General features: G+C 42.4%; 1 protein-coding gene across 1 annotated transcript in view; it reads right to left on the bottom strand.

Annotated features, from left to right (window-relative positions):
- Positions 1-260: 260 nt before the first annotated feature.
- Positions 261-17,064, bottom strand: part of LOC130082717 (gamma-aminobutyric acid receptor subunit rho-1) — a 132,178-nt gene continuing 115,374 nt past the window's right edge. Inside the window, exons 5-10 of the mRNA XM_056247573.1 lie at positions 11,280-11,503; positions 9,337-9,419; positions 9,045-9,185; positions 4,180-4,332; positions 2,097-2,293; positions 261-644 (exon numbers count right to left, since the gene is read on the bottom strand). Of these exons, the coding sequence (XP_056103548.1) occupies positions 348-644; positions 2,097-2,293; positions 4,180-4,332; positions 9,045-9,185; positions 9,337-9,419; positions 11,280-11,503 (1,095 nt within the window). The 3' untranslated portion in view covers positions 261-347. The remainder of the gene's footprint in view (positions 645-2,096; positions 2,294-4,179; positions 4,333-9,044; positions 9,186-9,336; positions 9,420-11,279; positions 11,504-17,064) is intronic.

The raw sequence follows: 17,064 nt of genomic DNA, 5'->3' as shown, positions 1-17,064 counted from the left end.
GCTTCAAACATCCACATCTCTATGATCAGATGCTTTCTGAACTGCTGCTTTCTCTGTTTATTCTGTTATTGAGAGGAAAGAGCAGCACATATTTACATATTCATCTAATTGCCGAGTATATCAGGGTTTTTCCCAGATCTGTTCTCTGATTCCTAGACATTTCCTCCTTTTTATTTGTGAGGAATAACAGATTATTCAAACAAATATATCCTCAAAAAGTTGCTGTCATTAACAAAAACATACAACACAAACAGAAAAAAGCGTTGGAGACACTGGATCATGAAGGCGGAGAGACCCAGTGTCCAGTCGTTCAGCGTTCTCTGAGCCGCTGGGCTGGACGGGTCCAGTTAGGAGTAGATGGACCAGTAGATGATGTTAAAGAGGGTGTACGCGCCGGGAAAGACCACTCGTGAGTACTTGTCTATGGCATGAGTGTCTATCCAGATGTTGACGTAGCCCCGTGAGGTTCTGACCCGACTCGTACTCTGACCGTCGGCGAGGGTAAGCTGGGCCAAGATCCTCTCCTGCCTCCCGCCGTTCTCCGGCATCCCGTAGGTCCCGGTTGTGTTGGGATCCACGCCGCTGTAGCATGTGGTCATCATCATGTCCTCGTCTGGGTTTGCTATTCCACATGTGCAAGGCAACTGCAATGTGAAGCCATAAACACAGGAGAGACGGACATGTTAGGGGCCGGTTCATCCAGAACGTAAGAGACGAAGGTCAGTGAAACGGGGGGAAAAACACAAGGTCTAGAGGTGCATATTTTTAAAACTTGAACTTCTTTTAACTTGAGCGCCCATTTTTAGAACGCTGTGTCGTACGCGCGACAATGCAAAAGACACGGTTGCAATGCTTAAAGACTGTTGCATTTACATTCAAAAACAATGGAAAAGTAGTGCCGTGGGGCGGACAGTGGTGGACGAAGTACACAAATCAAGGACTTGAGGAAAAGTGCAGATACCCTGATAAAATATTACTCCAGTATAAGTATTCAAGCACTAATTTTCAATTTATTTAATATATTTTTTATTCATTTTTTATGTACTTAAAGGGATACTCCACTTTTTTGGAAATAGGCTCATTTTATAACTCCCCCAGAGTTAAACTGTTGAGTTTTACCGGTTTCGAATCCATTCAGACGATCTCCCGTTCTGGCGGTACCACTTTTAGCATAGCTTAGCATACATCACTGAAGTGGACAAGACCATTAGCATTTCTAAAAAAAAAAATGACCAAAGAGTTTCGATATTTTTCCTATTTAAAACTTGACTCTTCTGTAGTTACATCGTGCACTAAGACCGACATATTACACTAGAGTTTAACTCTCGGCGAGTTGTAAAATGAGCCTATTTCCAAAAAAAGTGGAGTATCCCTTTAAGTATTAATAAAGTGCTGATCAATGAACCATGTATATTATTTATCCTAGTCAGTTTAAGTTTTTACTTGTTATACATTATACTTATATACTTTTATAGCAGATTTAATTCACAAATAACTGACTTTCATGACCTAAATAAGATTCATTAATACTAAAATTTGGCATTAGCAACTTACTTTCGTGCCATTCAAGCTCTGACAAAATCCCGGTTGATTCTGTCTGGATCTTGAATGGGTGAGTTGACTCGAGAGCAGCTGCGCTCGGATCAGTCTGATTCAGGAATGAATCCTTCAGTGCGATTTGTGAACTAATTCAACGTATTCCTTGGAAAGAATCGGCTCATTCACAAATGCAACATGGCTATCTAGCTCGGCTTGGGTATCAGTCGGTAATTTCTTCATTTCGAAATGACAAGGAACAATATGTTTTTAATGAAATGGAGTAAAAAGAATGACATTATGCTTTGGAATGTAGTGAAGTAAATGTTTCCTAACAGACGGATACTCTGACACAGCACAGATACTTGAACATGTATTTAAGTACAGTAACTGAGGAAAACTAACTCCTGACTGTCCTCCACTGGTGTGCAAGCCCCTACACTGGCTCTAAACGGGGAATATTCTTCATTATTTCTCCGTATCACTCTTTTCCTCTCGTCATCTTGGTCTACCAGCATTAGATAGTCATTATTTTGGCAAAGGGGAAAGTGGCGTCTTACTTGATTCCTGAGTTTCCTCTCTCGCCGCTCCTGTACGGTGGTCAGGTAGTTGACGGCAGCGTACTCGATGACAGAGAGGAAGACGAAGACGAAGCTGACCCACAGGTAAATGTCCACTGCTTTGATGTAGGAGACTCTGGGCATGGAGGCATTGACTCCGGTGATGATGGTGGACATCGTAAGAACTGTCGTGATGCCTGTGTGAAAGCATTGGTTGGATATCATTTTCACTGCAAAATATTACTTTCTTCCTCAGTATTTAGTCTTGTTAGGACTGTAGGTTGAAAGCACTTAGTAAGTAGTCTTGTTTTCCAGCACAAATATCTAATATATAAACATTCTAAACATGTACCTCCATTGAAAGTCTATTCATCTAAAAACCCAGACACTTCAAAGCGGTCATAAAGATATCCTCAAAAGTTTAACTCAAGTCTTCTGAAGATACATGATCGCTTTAAATCGTCAACAGATTAAACTAATAGCTTATATTCACATATAAAGTGTATCCATATTCAGAAGCTGCCGAATCGTAGGCCGGATCACAGCGGCGCGACGAAGCCTGTCCCAGTTCGAAGGCTCTTTCGAATGCGCCCTACAAATTTAAAAACGCTCGCTTCGATGTTCGCAGACTTCGCTATTAACATATGTTGTGTCCCAAATGACCACTACACACTATGAATTTTATAACATTATTTTGTTTCAGAGCATACATGAATGACATGACAACCATGACTACAACAGTAGCCTGCACTAATCGGTTATTGGGGAAGTTAACCGATAATATTGAATGGGCAAGAATGCAATTTAAGCCCTCTAAATCAAGGAGCATCTCGATAGTTAAAGGAAAGGTAGTAGATAAAACATTCTTCATTAATGGTGAGGCAATACCAAGAGTTTCTGAGAAGCCAGTGAAGAGTCTTGGGAGATGGTACGATGGGGATCTAAAGGACACAGTTCGGGTGGGAGAACTTAGACGACAAGCAGTGGAAGGGTTGAAGAGCATAAACAGCTGTGCTCTACCAGGCAAACTAAAACTCTGGTGCTTTCAGTTTGGTCTACTGCCGAGGTTGCTGTGGCCACTGACCGTGTACGAGGTTTCTTTGACAACAGTGGATAAGCTGGAAGCGTTGATAAGTTCATACATCAGTAAATGGTTGGGAGTTCCACGCTGCCTCAGCAGAGTAGGACTTTATAGTAAAGGAATATTGCAGCTGCCAGTCTCTGCTTTAACCGAGGAGTTCAAGTGTGCCAAGGTCAGACTGGAAATGACCTTAGTAGAGTCACGCGACAAATGTGTAAGGGAGGCAGCCCCTGTGTTAAAAACTGGTAGAAAGTGGTCAGCAAAGAAATCTGTAGTAGAGGCAAAGGCTGCCCTTCAAATTGGGGATATCGTGGGACAGGTACAGCATGGAAGAGGGGGTTTGGGGCTCAGATTAGCGTAAAAGAAGCGTAAATGGATGGAGAAGCATAGGTTACTGTAAAGCTAAGTCTTAGTTTGTGCTTATCTTGGCGAAAGCCGAGTACAAATCAGAATGAGGTTTTAACATCTACTCTCGTGTAATGGAAATCATGTTAGTTACCCCCCCTCCCCCGCTACAAAATAATAGCTGAGACAGTCGAGTGCATGAAGTGTCCAAACGTGCTGCGTAACACGAGAAAAGAGCTTTAAATCTTATTTACTGCAAAATGTATATAAATTTAGTGAGTTTAGGGTTAAACAGGAAACAAATCTGCCAATGGGGTCATAAACATCAACTTAATTCAAAGGGAAAATAAGTTTATTTGCTGACACCACTGGCAGATATTTGTTTTTGTTTTAAGCATAAACTCAATTTGAATTAATTTTTCTGAAAGCAAGGCTTAATATCTGGTCATTTTGCTTGATTTAAGAATGTTTAGATATTTGTACTGGAAAATAAGACAAAAATACAAAGAAATTCATTTTTTGCAGTGTTGAGGACTCATCACGGTTGCAACCTGATTTTTAAGATCTCCATACAACTGAATAATCTCTTACGTACACTACAATAGTTACTGAGAGATTAAGGAATGTCATCACAAGAGTTTGAGGAGTGTGTCGTACCGAGAGGAACTCTTGCAGGCACAGCTCTGCGGTCGATCCAGAACGACACCCAGGACAGCATGACCATCAGCGTCGCTGGGAAGTACGTCTGCAGCAGGAAGAAGAAGATGTGCCGCCGGAGAGTGAAGTGTATGTAGAGCCGATTATACCAGCCTGGAAAACACAAATCTGGATGAAAGTGCTGTGATGATACGGCAGTGTTCGCAGGCCAGTTATGCTGTTGGTGCATTTTTACTAGTTTTTCTGGCTGTAGAAGTTGTTTAGCCAGACATTTAGACATGGTGTTCCACCAACATAACGGGGGAAACGTTAAAACATGTGGAAAGAGGGCTTAGATGTAAAGTGCAGCTACAACATACAATTGTTTTGTAGACTTCATTTAATTTACTAGTGTCTGTTTATAATCGAAAACACCACATTAGAACTACAGCTTGGACCGTTTCTGAGATGTTGCTGGACATATTTCAATTAACTTTTGGTTAAAGTGCTTATGTTATGTTATGTTATGTTAAAAGTTCCTAATTTTGTTTTAAATTTCTCCTACAACAGGTTTTCATGCATTCAAGTCTAAAAACACTTTGCTATGATTGGTCACATGGCCCAGTCTGTTGTGATTGGTCTGCTATGATTGGTCACATGGCCCAGTCTGTTGTGATTGGTCTGCTATGATTGGTCACATGGCCCAGTCTGTTGTGATTGGTCTGCTATGATTGGTCACATGGCCCAGTCTGTTGTGATTGGTCTGCTCTGATTGGTCACATGGCCCAGTCTGTTGTGATTGGTCAGCTCTGATTGGTCAATAACCCAGGCTGCGTTCAGCCCCGACAAAACCTTGCACAGCGTGTTTTAAACAGAAACGGTGATGCGTTGAACACACTGTTCTGATGACGCAAGAGTTGCAACTATGGCAGCTGAGAAGGCCATTCTTTGTGTTCTTTGTGAAGAATTGTCGGAGCCTGATGAAGTCGATATAAATATGTGTTTAATACTACAAAATATGCCCAATTTTACAGTTACTGCACTTGCCGCCCAGAACACAAGAGAGCATCCCAGTCGAGTGAAGGGGTTTGTGGAAACTGAAATGGAAGCACATTTTACCTAATTCAGACTAAAGCACATCTATTCAGCCTCACATACTGACTTTATTTGTAGTTCATACTGTTTTAATACCCTGTATTTTCTTTCTCATTTTTAGGAAAAGCACTTAATTACCATTGTTTATTTCTATACCAAATGTCATACACTTGCAATGAAGCTAAAAATATAATCAACTACATCATTATGTTTATATCCTATATTTTTACAATAAAACTTAGGACAAATATGTCTTCTAATATCCTCAGTTGCGTATACCGAGCTGCATCGAACACATTTGTAAATGACTTTCCTTGAACCCATTGTGTGAGTTTACTTTAATACCGTGTGCTTTATATACATGTTGCTGCTGATTGGACTGCAGTTCTGACACACCCACCAAACAAGAGAAAACGCATCTCAAACCCCGGTGCACACCGGCGCACGCCGCTCCAGGAAACATGACGTTCAACCCGGAAACCGAAGCAAAACGCTGCGAACCGTTTTGAACTTGAACGTGCCCCCAGTCTGTTGTGATTGGTCTGCTGTGATTGGTCACATGGCCCAGTCTGCTGTGATTGGTCTGCTCTGATTGGTCAATAACCCAGTCTGTTGTAATTGGTCTGCTCTGATTGGTCACATGGCCCAGTCTACTGTGATGGGTCAGAAACCAAATGCTTATTATCATATCTGAATCTCAGCTCGTCCACAGCACTTGATACACAGTGATACGAACAGTAACGATGGCGTGAGTTTTACAGTATTAATCTAATCAAAGTGGATTTGGTTTGGCAGCAGAAAATAGTGTCTTTTCGACATGAACACCACGAACCAAACTCTTCCAGTCTCAGCACCATTCCAGTCTCTATTACATACTACATGAAAGGTGATATTTAAAAAAGCATATCAGGGTCACTTTAATATGGAGTAACTTACATTTTAGACACAATACCGTCAGTTTGTGTTTGCATCACCATAGCTCCAAATGAAGAATTCAGTGGGTGACTGTTAAACCTCAGCACTGATGCTCAGGTGCAGTCTCAGACCAGCAGTCTCAGCTCAGACCAGCAGTCTCAGACCAGCAGTCTCAGACCAGCAGTCTCAGACCAGACCAGCAGTCTCAGACCAGCAGTCTCAGACCAGCAGTCTCAGACCAGACCAGCAGTCTCAGACCAGCAGTCTCAGACCAGACCAGCAGTCTCAGACCAGCAGTCTCAGACCAGCAGTCTCAGACCAGACCAGCAGTCTCAGACCAGCAGTCTCAGCTCAGACCAGCAGGCTCAGACCAGCAGTCTCAGCTCAGACCAGCAGTCTCAGACCAGCAGTCTCAGACCAGACCAGCAGTCTCAGACCAGCAGTCTCAGCTCAGACCAGCAGGCTCAGACCAGCAGTCTCAGCTCAGACCAGCAGTCTCAGACCAGCAGTCTCAGACCAGCAGTCTCAGACCAGCAATCTCAGCTCAGACCAGCAGTCTCAGCTCAGACCAGACCAGCAGTCTCAGACCAGCAGTCTCAGACCAGCAGTCTCAGCTCAGACCAGCAGTCTCAGACCAGCAATCTCAGCTCAGACCAGCAGTCTCAGACCAGCAGTCTCAGCTCAGACCAGCAGTCTCAGCTCAGACCAGCAGTCTCAGACCAGCAGGCTCAGCTCAGACCAGCAGTCTCAGCTCAGACCAGTCTCAGCTCAGACCAGCAGTCTCAGCTCAGACCAGCAGTCTCAGACCAGCAGGCTCAGACCAGCAGTCTCAGCTCAGACCAGCAGTCTCAGACCAGCAGTCTCAGACCAGCAATCTCAGCTCAGACCAGCAGTCTCAGACCAGCAGTCTCAGACCAGCAGTCTCAGCTCAGACCAGCAGGCTCAGACCAGCAGTCTCAGACCAGCAGTCTCAGACCAGCAGTCTCAGACCAGCAATCTCAGCTCAGACCAGCAGTCTCAGACCAGCAGTCTCAGCTCAGACCAGCAGGCTCAGACCAGCAGTCTCAGACCAGCAGTCTCAGACCAGCAGTCTCAGACCAGCAATCTCAGCTCAGACCAGCAGTCTCAGACCAGCAGGCTCAGACCAGCAGTCTCAGACCAGCAGTCTCAGACCAGCAGTCTCAGACCAGCAATCTCAGCTCAGACCAGCAGGCTCAGACCAGCAGGCTCAGACCAGCAGTCTCAGACCAGCAGTCTCAGACCAGCAATCTCAGCTCAGACCAGCAGGCTCAGACCAGCAGGCTCAGACCAGCAGTCTCAGCTCAGACCAGTAGTCTCAGACCAGCAATCTCAGCTCAGACCAGCAGGCTCAGACCAGCAGGCTCAGACCAGCAGTCTCAGACCAGCAGTCTCAGACCAGCAATCTCAGCTCAGACCAGCAGGCTCAGACCAGCAGTCTCAGACCAGCAGTCTCAGACCAGCAGTCTCAGACCAGCAATCTCAGCTCAGACCAGCAGGCTCAGACCAGCAGTCTCAGACCAGCAGTCTCAGACCAGCAGTCTCAGACCAGCAATCTCAGCTCAGACCAGCAGGCTCAGACCAGCAGGCTCAGACCAGCAGTCTCAGACCAGCAGTCTCAGACCAGCAGTCTCAGACCAGCAATCTCAGCTCAGACCAGCAGGCTCAGACCAGCAGGCTCAGACCAGCAGTCTCAGCTCAGACCAGTAGTCTCAGACCAGCAATCTCAGCTCAGACCAGCAGGCTCAGACCAGCAGGCTCAGACCAGCAGTCTCAGACCAGCAGTCTCAGCTCAGACCAGCAGGCTCAGACCAGCAGGCTCAGACCAGCAGTCTCAGCTCAGACCAGTAGTCTCAGACCAGCAGTCTCAGCTCAGACCAGCAGCTGTTTCAACATTGATAATAATAATAAATTTTTCTTGAGCATCAAATCCTCATATTATACTGATTTGTGAAGGATCATTTGACACTGAAGACACTGACACTGGTGATGCTGAAAATATTATAATATTTAATACTATAACTGATTTTTGTTGTATTTTTAATCAAATAAGCGCAGCCATGGTTAGCAGAAGAGAATTCTTTTAAAAGTATTTAAAATCGTACCGACCCCAAACTTTTGAACGGTAGTGTATATTGTTTATGCAAATGTTTTAATGTTTTGCAAGTATTTTGGGAACAATGTTCTCTGAACCATCTGGAAGAAAGTAGTAAGTAGTAATGTTTAAAAAATATTAGAATCACTTCCAACAAAAATGTTTCAGAAAAATGTAAGATGAACGAAGTATAAATAATGTTTTAGTGCTAATGTTTTGAGAACATTATTAAAGACCAGATAAACGCTCTATTAATGTTACCGGAAGAATGTTTGTTCATAACTTTGAGAGAACCTTGAGAGAACGTTCTGGGAAGCTGTGAAGCTCGTTATAACAAAAACCAGAAAGAAAATACAAGTATTAGGAAAGAAGTGCTACTGAACGACTCGGATGGACTCCGACACACAACGTCATCGCAGATTTTATCTGAAGAAGATTAATCAGAAAATCTTTGCAAAGACGGCGAGATTAAATGGCAGAATGTTGGTTTGATTTCCATTCTCACCAATAGTGAACAGAGAGTTAGCTTGAAGTCATGTTGATGCAGATCTGCGTGCTGTTGCTGAATGTACGAGCCAAGCAGAAGTCACTTTGCTTCTCTAGTACATTTATTTTGATTTAAGAATGCTTAGATATTTGCACTGGAAAAAAGGAAGTAGGGAGATAATTGTTTGCAGTGTTCAGAGAATTGAATGCTACTCTGCCAAGCTAAAGATTTCAGCATAAAACCTGTCAGAGAGACTCGAGAGCATGAGCGCTGTACCTGTGCTGCTGTAGAACGCTAGTTTAGTTGTGGTGTGGAACTTCTGGATGAGGAACTGGGACAGAGAAATCCTGTCGTCTGTGTTCAACGACTCGTTGCCCTTCTTCCAGTAAAGCATGAGATCGTCGTCAGTGTACGCATCTGAGAAAACAGCACATGCAGTCCACATCATCACATAAACAGGGACATTTCCAAAGACCAGCACCACATGCATCTTAATTCTTCAGCTCAACGACACCACATTCACATGGACGTAAGATGGCAAGGAGAAATGATGTGTTTGTGTACATACAGCTCTCGATCTCCAGTGAGCACGTCTGCGTGTCCAGGGGGAATCGGCTCAGGTCCATGTTACACATGGCAGTGACGGTCACTCTGCAACAACACACAGACATCCAGCGTTAGTCCAGACAGGACTCAGGACGTCCAGTGGCATCGGACGTGGACGGGAACGGACCAGTATCACAGTTTTGTTATTATCTACTGTTATTTATTCTGCTTGATCTGTTGTGTTTCTAGTCTGGTCTCGATGGACAGGAGTTTGCCCACAACAAAACCAGATGGCTAACTCATAAACTGTCACATAACTGTCAATATGCAGATCCATTTTAATGAAACGGTCCTGATTGAAATCAGTAGTTAAAATTTTTAACATTGTTGGTTTTATGTGTTTTACTATTTTCTTCTTCAAAGAAACAGATGTACAGTATAGGCCTGAAAATACTTCAAGAGCAAACTGTTGTGACGTTATTTCAAACAAAAACAGTGGAGTTTAAAACAGCTTGTCAAATAGCCTGGAAATCCAGATCCGAAAGATTAAGTGTCTGGCATCGAGTATGTAAATCGCCCAGCTCGAGGGGCGGCACCAAGCATGCGTTTGAAAATCTCACTGCAAGCAATTGGATAACACTACGACCAATCACAACAATACGCCCCATACGCTTGGCTACCAGCGGAGCTAACTGCTAGATTAGACTCTCGCCATCCTTCTTGCAAAGGAGCGACGTCTTCTGTTCCTCTTTTAGATAAAAAGCCAAGTCTAGCTCATTCATTGTAGCGGCCGAAGCCGTTTCAAACAACTGGTGTTCATCCATAGCCATCTTGTAATGTTTACTAATGACTTGGACGTCGCAGCGCTGTCGTCATCTCGCCTCTGGCCCGCCTCTATCAGATAACCCGATGTGATTGGTGCATTCGGACACAAGGGTATAGTTAATGAGCATCACTACTCAATGCCAAAGGGAACTCGCTGAGCAAACTCAAATTGTGTTCTCGTGAGAACTCTGGACTTCCAGGGTACTTGTCAAAGTGAACTCTCTGGAAACGTTTGCTCCGGCTGGTAAACACCTCTGAACTCCCATTGGTCGGTGGTGATGATGTAATATGTGGGTGTGGCTCTGAGGCTCCGCCTTCTCTGAGGTGTAAATCTTCTCAGGTTTATTTCTTCTGTTCAGACGCGAGTAAAAACACACCGAGAGCCGCTTTATAGCAGAAACTGAAGCTGAAAGAGACACTGACACTGTCTTCATGTTTAACACTGTAAAGCTGCTGAGTTAAAGCAATCTACTGTATAAAGTGCTGGATAAACAAACGTGACTGTAGATCTGAATCTCAGATGCTTCAAACATCCACATCTCTATGATCAGATGCTTTCTGAACTGCTGCTTTCTCTGTTTATTCTGTTATTGAGAGGAAAGTGCAGCACATATTTACATATTCATCTAATCGCCGAGTATATCACTGCAAATGTATTTCAAACTCTTTTCACCATGAGTACATCAGGCCTTTAATGTTGCATTTTAAGAGTTCTATAGCAATCTATTTTGTATTGTTTATGGTGTTTGCACATTGAATAGTTTGAGCTGTATTCGCAGTTGTCATAGGATTGTCATTTTCCAAATGCCTATTTGTAATTTTGGGATATCACATAAAAAAATGCTGAATGGAAACTTCAAAATGTGCATAAAAAAACTATGTGCACAATTAAGGCGGATTATTTTTTATTCGACAAGAAGACATATAAACTACGATGGAAACACATTTACTGAATAAATCCCTAAAGATGACCTCATGCGACTTTGCCCCAGCAGAGGCTGTGATTGGATAACTGGAGTAACCGGCGGACCAATGGCATCGCAGCATCTTTATTCTCAAATGTTTAATGCTGTATTCTAGTTAACTTCATGAATGAGGTGATTAGCGAGGCTCATTAACATCTGGTGTCTGACAGGTTACCTCAGACTGTAGAGGACGTTGCCGTCTGGTTGCACTCGTAACATCACGTTGTCCGTGGTTGTGTCGTGGATGAAGGATCTTTTGGAGTGGACGAAGAACATGTCGGGCACCCAGATCTTCTTCACCAGCCGGCTGTCGAACGTCATGCTCTGGTTGTTGGTGCTCGGGAAGGACAAGCGCTCGTCTTTCCAGTAATGCCTCAAATACAGTGTCATCGTAAAGTCCTGATGGGAAACGTCAGATGTTAAACATACTGAGATATTAACACAGAGTAGAAAACATCTGAACCCGTTCAAGTGAGGCGTGGGACGATCTTACATACGACACAAAGCAATGGATACTGACATTAGTGTTACGTTTAATGATTAAAGGGTTAGTTCACCCCAAAATGTAAACTCTGTCAGTAATTACTCACACTCATGTTGTTCCAACCCCGTAAGACCTTCGTTCATCTTCGGAACACAAATTAAGATATTTTTGATGAAATCTGAGAGCTGGATCACTCCTTCATACTAGTCCATAGGCTTCTTCAGGGATTGAACTTGCCGGCCTCGAAAAGTTATGAAAGACATTGTTAAAATAGTCCAAGTGACTACAGTGGCTCAATCTAAAGTATATCATGCGACGAGAATACTTTTTGTGCGCAAAAAAACAAAAATAACGATTTTATTTCAACTATTCATTTCCTTCTCTGTGGGCCTCGAGTCAGTTCACTAGTGTAATAGCGTAAGCTTCTGTTGTTGTACGTCACACGCATCACACACATGACCAGCGTCGGCCAATAGTGAGCCTACGTGTGACGTAGCTCTACACAATTACACTAGTTTAACTGACTCGAGGCCCAAAGAGAAGGAAATGAATAGTTGAAATAAAGTCGTTATTTAGGGCCCAAGCCTTGAAAAGGCGAAGGCCCTATTGTTTTCCTAAGGATTATTATTATTAGGGCCCAAGCCTTGAAAAGGCGAAGGCCCTATTGTTTTCCTTAGGATTATTATTATTAGGGCCCAAGCCTTGAAAAGGCGAAGGCCCTATTGTTTTCCTTAGGATTATTATTATTATTAGGGCCCAAGCCTTGAAAAGGCGAAGGCCCTATTGTTTTCCTAAGGATTATTATTAGGGCCCAAGCCTTGAAAAGGCGAAGGCCCTATTGTTTTCCTTAGGATTATTAGGGCCCAAGCCTTGAAAAGGCGAAGGCCCTATTGTTTTCCTTAGGATTATTATTATTATTATTATTATTATTATTATTATTTTATCGACTATTCGGGCACTTTTGGGGCTCTTAACGTGCACGAAAACTCTTGAAACTTTGCACACTGGTCAGAACCCGCGGCCATCAGGGCCGGGCTGAAGCTGGTACCCGGGCGTGGCAGGGGGGCTCGACAGCGCCCCCTGGAACGGGGTCCGAAAACTTGGTCCATAAATCAAACACGCTTCCATGTAATAATATGAAACTCGGTACACATATAGATCTCATCGGTTCATATATCCTTTGTACTTTTACTTTTTACCCCAGCCCAACAGGAAGTCGGCTATTATGGTTTGTTTGGAAGCGTATGCCCCTGGAATTCGATATACTCCTCCTAGAGAATTCAACCAATCGCAAGGAAACTCGGTCAGCATGATGTCAAGACATTGAGGATGAAAAATTGCCAGGGGATTTTTCATATCTCGAACGGTTTGGCCGTGGCGAGGAAACAAATTTATGGCGAATAATGGAAACAGGAAGTGTGTTATAACTTCTGCATACATTAACTGATCTTGATGAAACTTCAACAGTATGTTCGCTGTAAGAGGCCGATCACATGGATGTGACTATTGTGAGTCAAAGTTATAGCGCCACCAACTGGCAGCAGGAAGTGTGTCACTTTCTAAATGCTTTTGACAAAAGTGGGGGGGTTAGTTTTATCTACAGTTACAAAACTCAGCGTGTATATTCTTCTCCTCAAGCCAAACAACTTTCTAATTTAAAGTAATTAGCTCCGACCCTCAGAAAGTCAGATATTGTGGTTTGAATAGGGTCATTTTCTCTCTCTCTCTCTCTGAGCCAATATGGCAAGCCGCTTTAACATTTAATCATTTTAACCTACTAGTCTCTATTTTCATGCTACTAGTACTTATTTTTAGATACTAGTATCTATTCCATTAAGTACTGGTACTTATTCATTAGCGACTAGTGCTTATTCTTTAGTACTAGTGCCTATTCTTTAGATACTAGTGCTTATTCTTTAGATATTCTTTTGAATACGTATTAGTAGCTAATGAATAAGTACTGGTATCTATTTAATAGGTACTAGTATCTAATGACTTAGTACTAGTATTTATTGAATAAATACTAGTATCTATTAATAGGTACTAGTATCTAAAAGGTCATTTTCTCTTTCTCTCTCTCTGAGCCAATATGGCAAGCCGTTTTAACATTTAATCATTTTAACCTACTAGTCTCTATTTTCATGCTACAAGTACTTATTTTTTAGATACTAGTATCTATTCCATTAAGTACTAGTACTTATTCATTAGCGACTAGTGCTTATTCTGTTTAGAATATTCAAAGTGCTTATTCAATTTTTTTGCTTATTTATATTTTCAGAGCAGAAAATCCGATTTTTCTGCTTATTCAATATTGCATCTAAAAATGTAAGTGACTTGACGTGTGTGTGTGTGTGTGTGTGTGTGTGAGAGAGAGAGATGTGTCTGTTACAGTGACAAGAGTTTAACCCTTTAAGGCCTTGTCTTTTTGGATATATATTTTTTTTATTAAAAAAAATGTGCATACAACCCATATATTTTAAATTTATTGTTTGCTTTAAATTAAATTAAGATTGTATGTTTGGTAATTGAACCTAAATAAATTTTTAATTAATGTGCTATATTTCAGATCAATATATTTGTTTTCCTTCATTTTAATCAACACTAACTTTATTCTCATCTGAATTATAAAGAATTTATTTCTGTATAAAATAAAAAATCCCGAATAATCCAGACCAACCAGAGCGCACTATTTCTACAACATCATCAGTGCTGAAGCGAAACTACCAGAGCCGTTCGGCAGATAGCAAGCAGATATTTTGTGTCACGTCGTGCACAATAACCCTAAAGGCACCAGGGTGGCGGTGCCACCGGCTTTATATATATATATATATATATATATATATATATATATATATATATATATATAAATATAGCTGCGAGCAGCGATGAAGGGCCCAAGCCGGCGGCACCGCCACCCTGGTGCCTTTAGGTAACTAAAGGCACCGGGGTTGCGGTGCCACCGGCTTGGGCCCGTAATCGCTGCTCGCAGCTATATTTTTTTTTTTTTTTCTCCTCTTTTATTTTTCTTACGACTATTCGGGCACTTTTGGGGCTCTTAACGTGCACGAAAACTCTTGAAACTTTGCACACGGGTCAGAACCCGCGGCCATCAGGGTCGGGGTGAAGATGGTACCCGGGCGTGGCAGGGGGGCTCGACAGCGCCCCCTGGAATGGGCTCCGAAAACTTGGTCCATAAATCAAACACGCTTGTATGTAAGAATATGAAACTCGGTACACATATAGATCTCATCGGTTCATATATACTTCATGCTCTTACTTTTTACCCCAGCCCAACAGGAAGTCGGCTATTTAGGGTTGTTTGTAAAACGCATGCAATGGAATTTAAAGTACTTCTCCTAGAGAATTCAAAGAAATGCCACGAAACTCGGTCAGCATGAACTCAAGACATTGAGGATGAAAAATTGCGAGGGGATTTTTGATATCTCGAACGGTTTGGCCGTGGCGAGGAAACGAAATTATGGCGAGAAACGTGAAACAGGAAGTGTGTTATAACTTCTACATACATTAACTGATCTTGATGAAACTTCAGCAGTGTGTTCGCTGTAAGAGGCCGATCACATGGATGTGACTTTTGTGAGTCAAAGTTATAGCGCCACCAACTGGCAGCAGGAAGTGTGTCACTTTCAAAATGCTTTGAAAGCACCCTCTTATTTTTACCCGATTTGCTTCAAACTTCACTACTATAATGTAAACATACGCCAGATGTAGACCTGTGAATGGATTCTTGATATCTTTGATACTGTTACCGTGGCAACACATCAAACTTCAAAATTCTTTTTTGAGGCTTTTGAGACTCTTAGCATGCTTGAAATTGCATGAAACTCGACAGACATGTCACATATATTAGCCAGTAGACATGTGCAAAGTTTCAGGAACGGGCGTGGTGTAGGGACTCAGTAGCGCCACCTTTTGACAAAAGTGAGAGGGTTAGTTTCATAGTTTTACCTGCAATCTTAAAACTCGGTAGGCATATTGTTCAGATCAAGCCGGACAACTTTCTAATTTACAGATTTTGGTTCCGAACAACAGGAAGTCAGATATTTTGGTTTGAATGGGATGTTTTGGAGTAATCTCTGTCACTCTCTCCCTCTCTCTGCATACCTCTGTGTCTGTGGGGGGAGGGGGATGTGTCTGTTTGAGTGACAAAGCTTTTAATTATTGTTGATCAAGGTTTTGGGGGCTTTTGGGGCCCTTAACATCCTCTAAAACTCTTGAAACTTTGCACACGGGTCAGAACCCGTGGCCATCAGGGCCGGACTGAAGCTGGTACCCGGGCGTGGCAGGGCGGACCGACAGCGCCCCCTGGACTGGGATTCGAACACTTGTCCATAAATCAAAGACACTTGCATGTAATAATATGAAACTCGGTACACTTATAGATCTCATTGGGTTGAACAACTTTCGTGCTCTAAGTTTTACGACATCCCAACAGGAAGCCGGCTATCATGGTTTGTTTGGAAACGCATACCCCTGAAATTCTATTTAATTCTCCTTGGGAATTGATCGGATTTCAAGCAAACTCGGTCAGCATGACGTCAAGACATTGATGATGCTAAATTCCGGAGGGATTTTTGATATCTCGAACGGTTTGGCCGTGGCGAGGAAATTAATTTTATGACTAAAAAAGGACACATAAAGTGTGTTATAACTTTGCTCGTTTTACCTACAGTTACAAAACTTGCCACACATATTGTTCTCATCAAGCCAATCGACTTTCTAATTTAAAGTCATTAGCTCAGAGCAACAGAAAGTCAGATATTGTAGTTTGAATGGATTTCTTGTCCCCCTGCCATTCTGTTTGTGTGTGTGTGTGTGTGTCTGTGGGGGGAAGGGGGAAGGGGGAAGGGGCTCTTTGAGTGATAGTTTAGTTTAAACACCAACTCATACATAGGGCCATACTGCCCTCTTGTGTTCAAAATTATATACATATTTGGTATGTGACTGAGGATCGAGAGCTTTTAAATACGGACGTCCACATTGATAATGGTGGCGCTTGCAGAGCGCTCGAATGAATAAATTAACTAAACGTTCGCTCAGCTCTGCTCGCTCGTCGCCATGGACGCGCACCGTTATGAATGCCCAGTGTTTCCCCTAGGATTTTTTTTCAGGGGGGGGGGTGGGGGATTGGGGGAACTGCTAGTGTTGCGGAGCAGGTGTATTACGAATACGTGGTGTAAATTTTTTAGCAATCAAAAAGCATGTCTAATTAATTGAAATAGTGTATTATGAATCATTAAACGTATACAACATTTAAAAAAATATATTAAAAAAAATGTCACACTAATTCTGTGTTGTGTTTTTTCTGGTAATAAAATGAAGACATAAAACACAAATTTTATCATTTATCATCAATTTTAATCATATGAAATTAAATAAACTTTTTGTCAAATAACGTGCTGCACAATGAGCTTTACTGTTAAAATTAAAACATGGATTATTCCTTAAATTCAGTTTT

Source organism: Rhinichthys klamathensis, unplaced genomic scaffold (assembly GCF_029890125.1).
Source record: "Rhinichthys klamathensis goyatoka isolate OS25496 unplaced genomic scaffold, OSU_Roscu_1.1 h1tg000049l_1, whole genome shotgun sequence".
Lineage (NCBI taxonomy): Eukaryota > Metazoa > Chordata > Actinopteri > Cypriniformes > Leuciscidae > Rhinichthys > Rhinichthys klamathensis.
The sequence above is the reverse complement of the archived record's forward strand: the minus strand, read 5'-3'. Positions and strand labels throughout refer to the sequence as shown.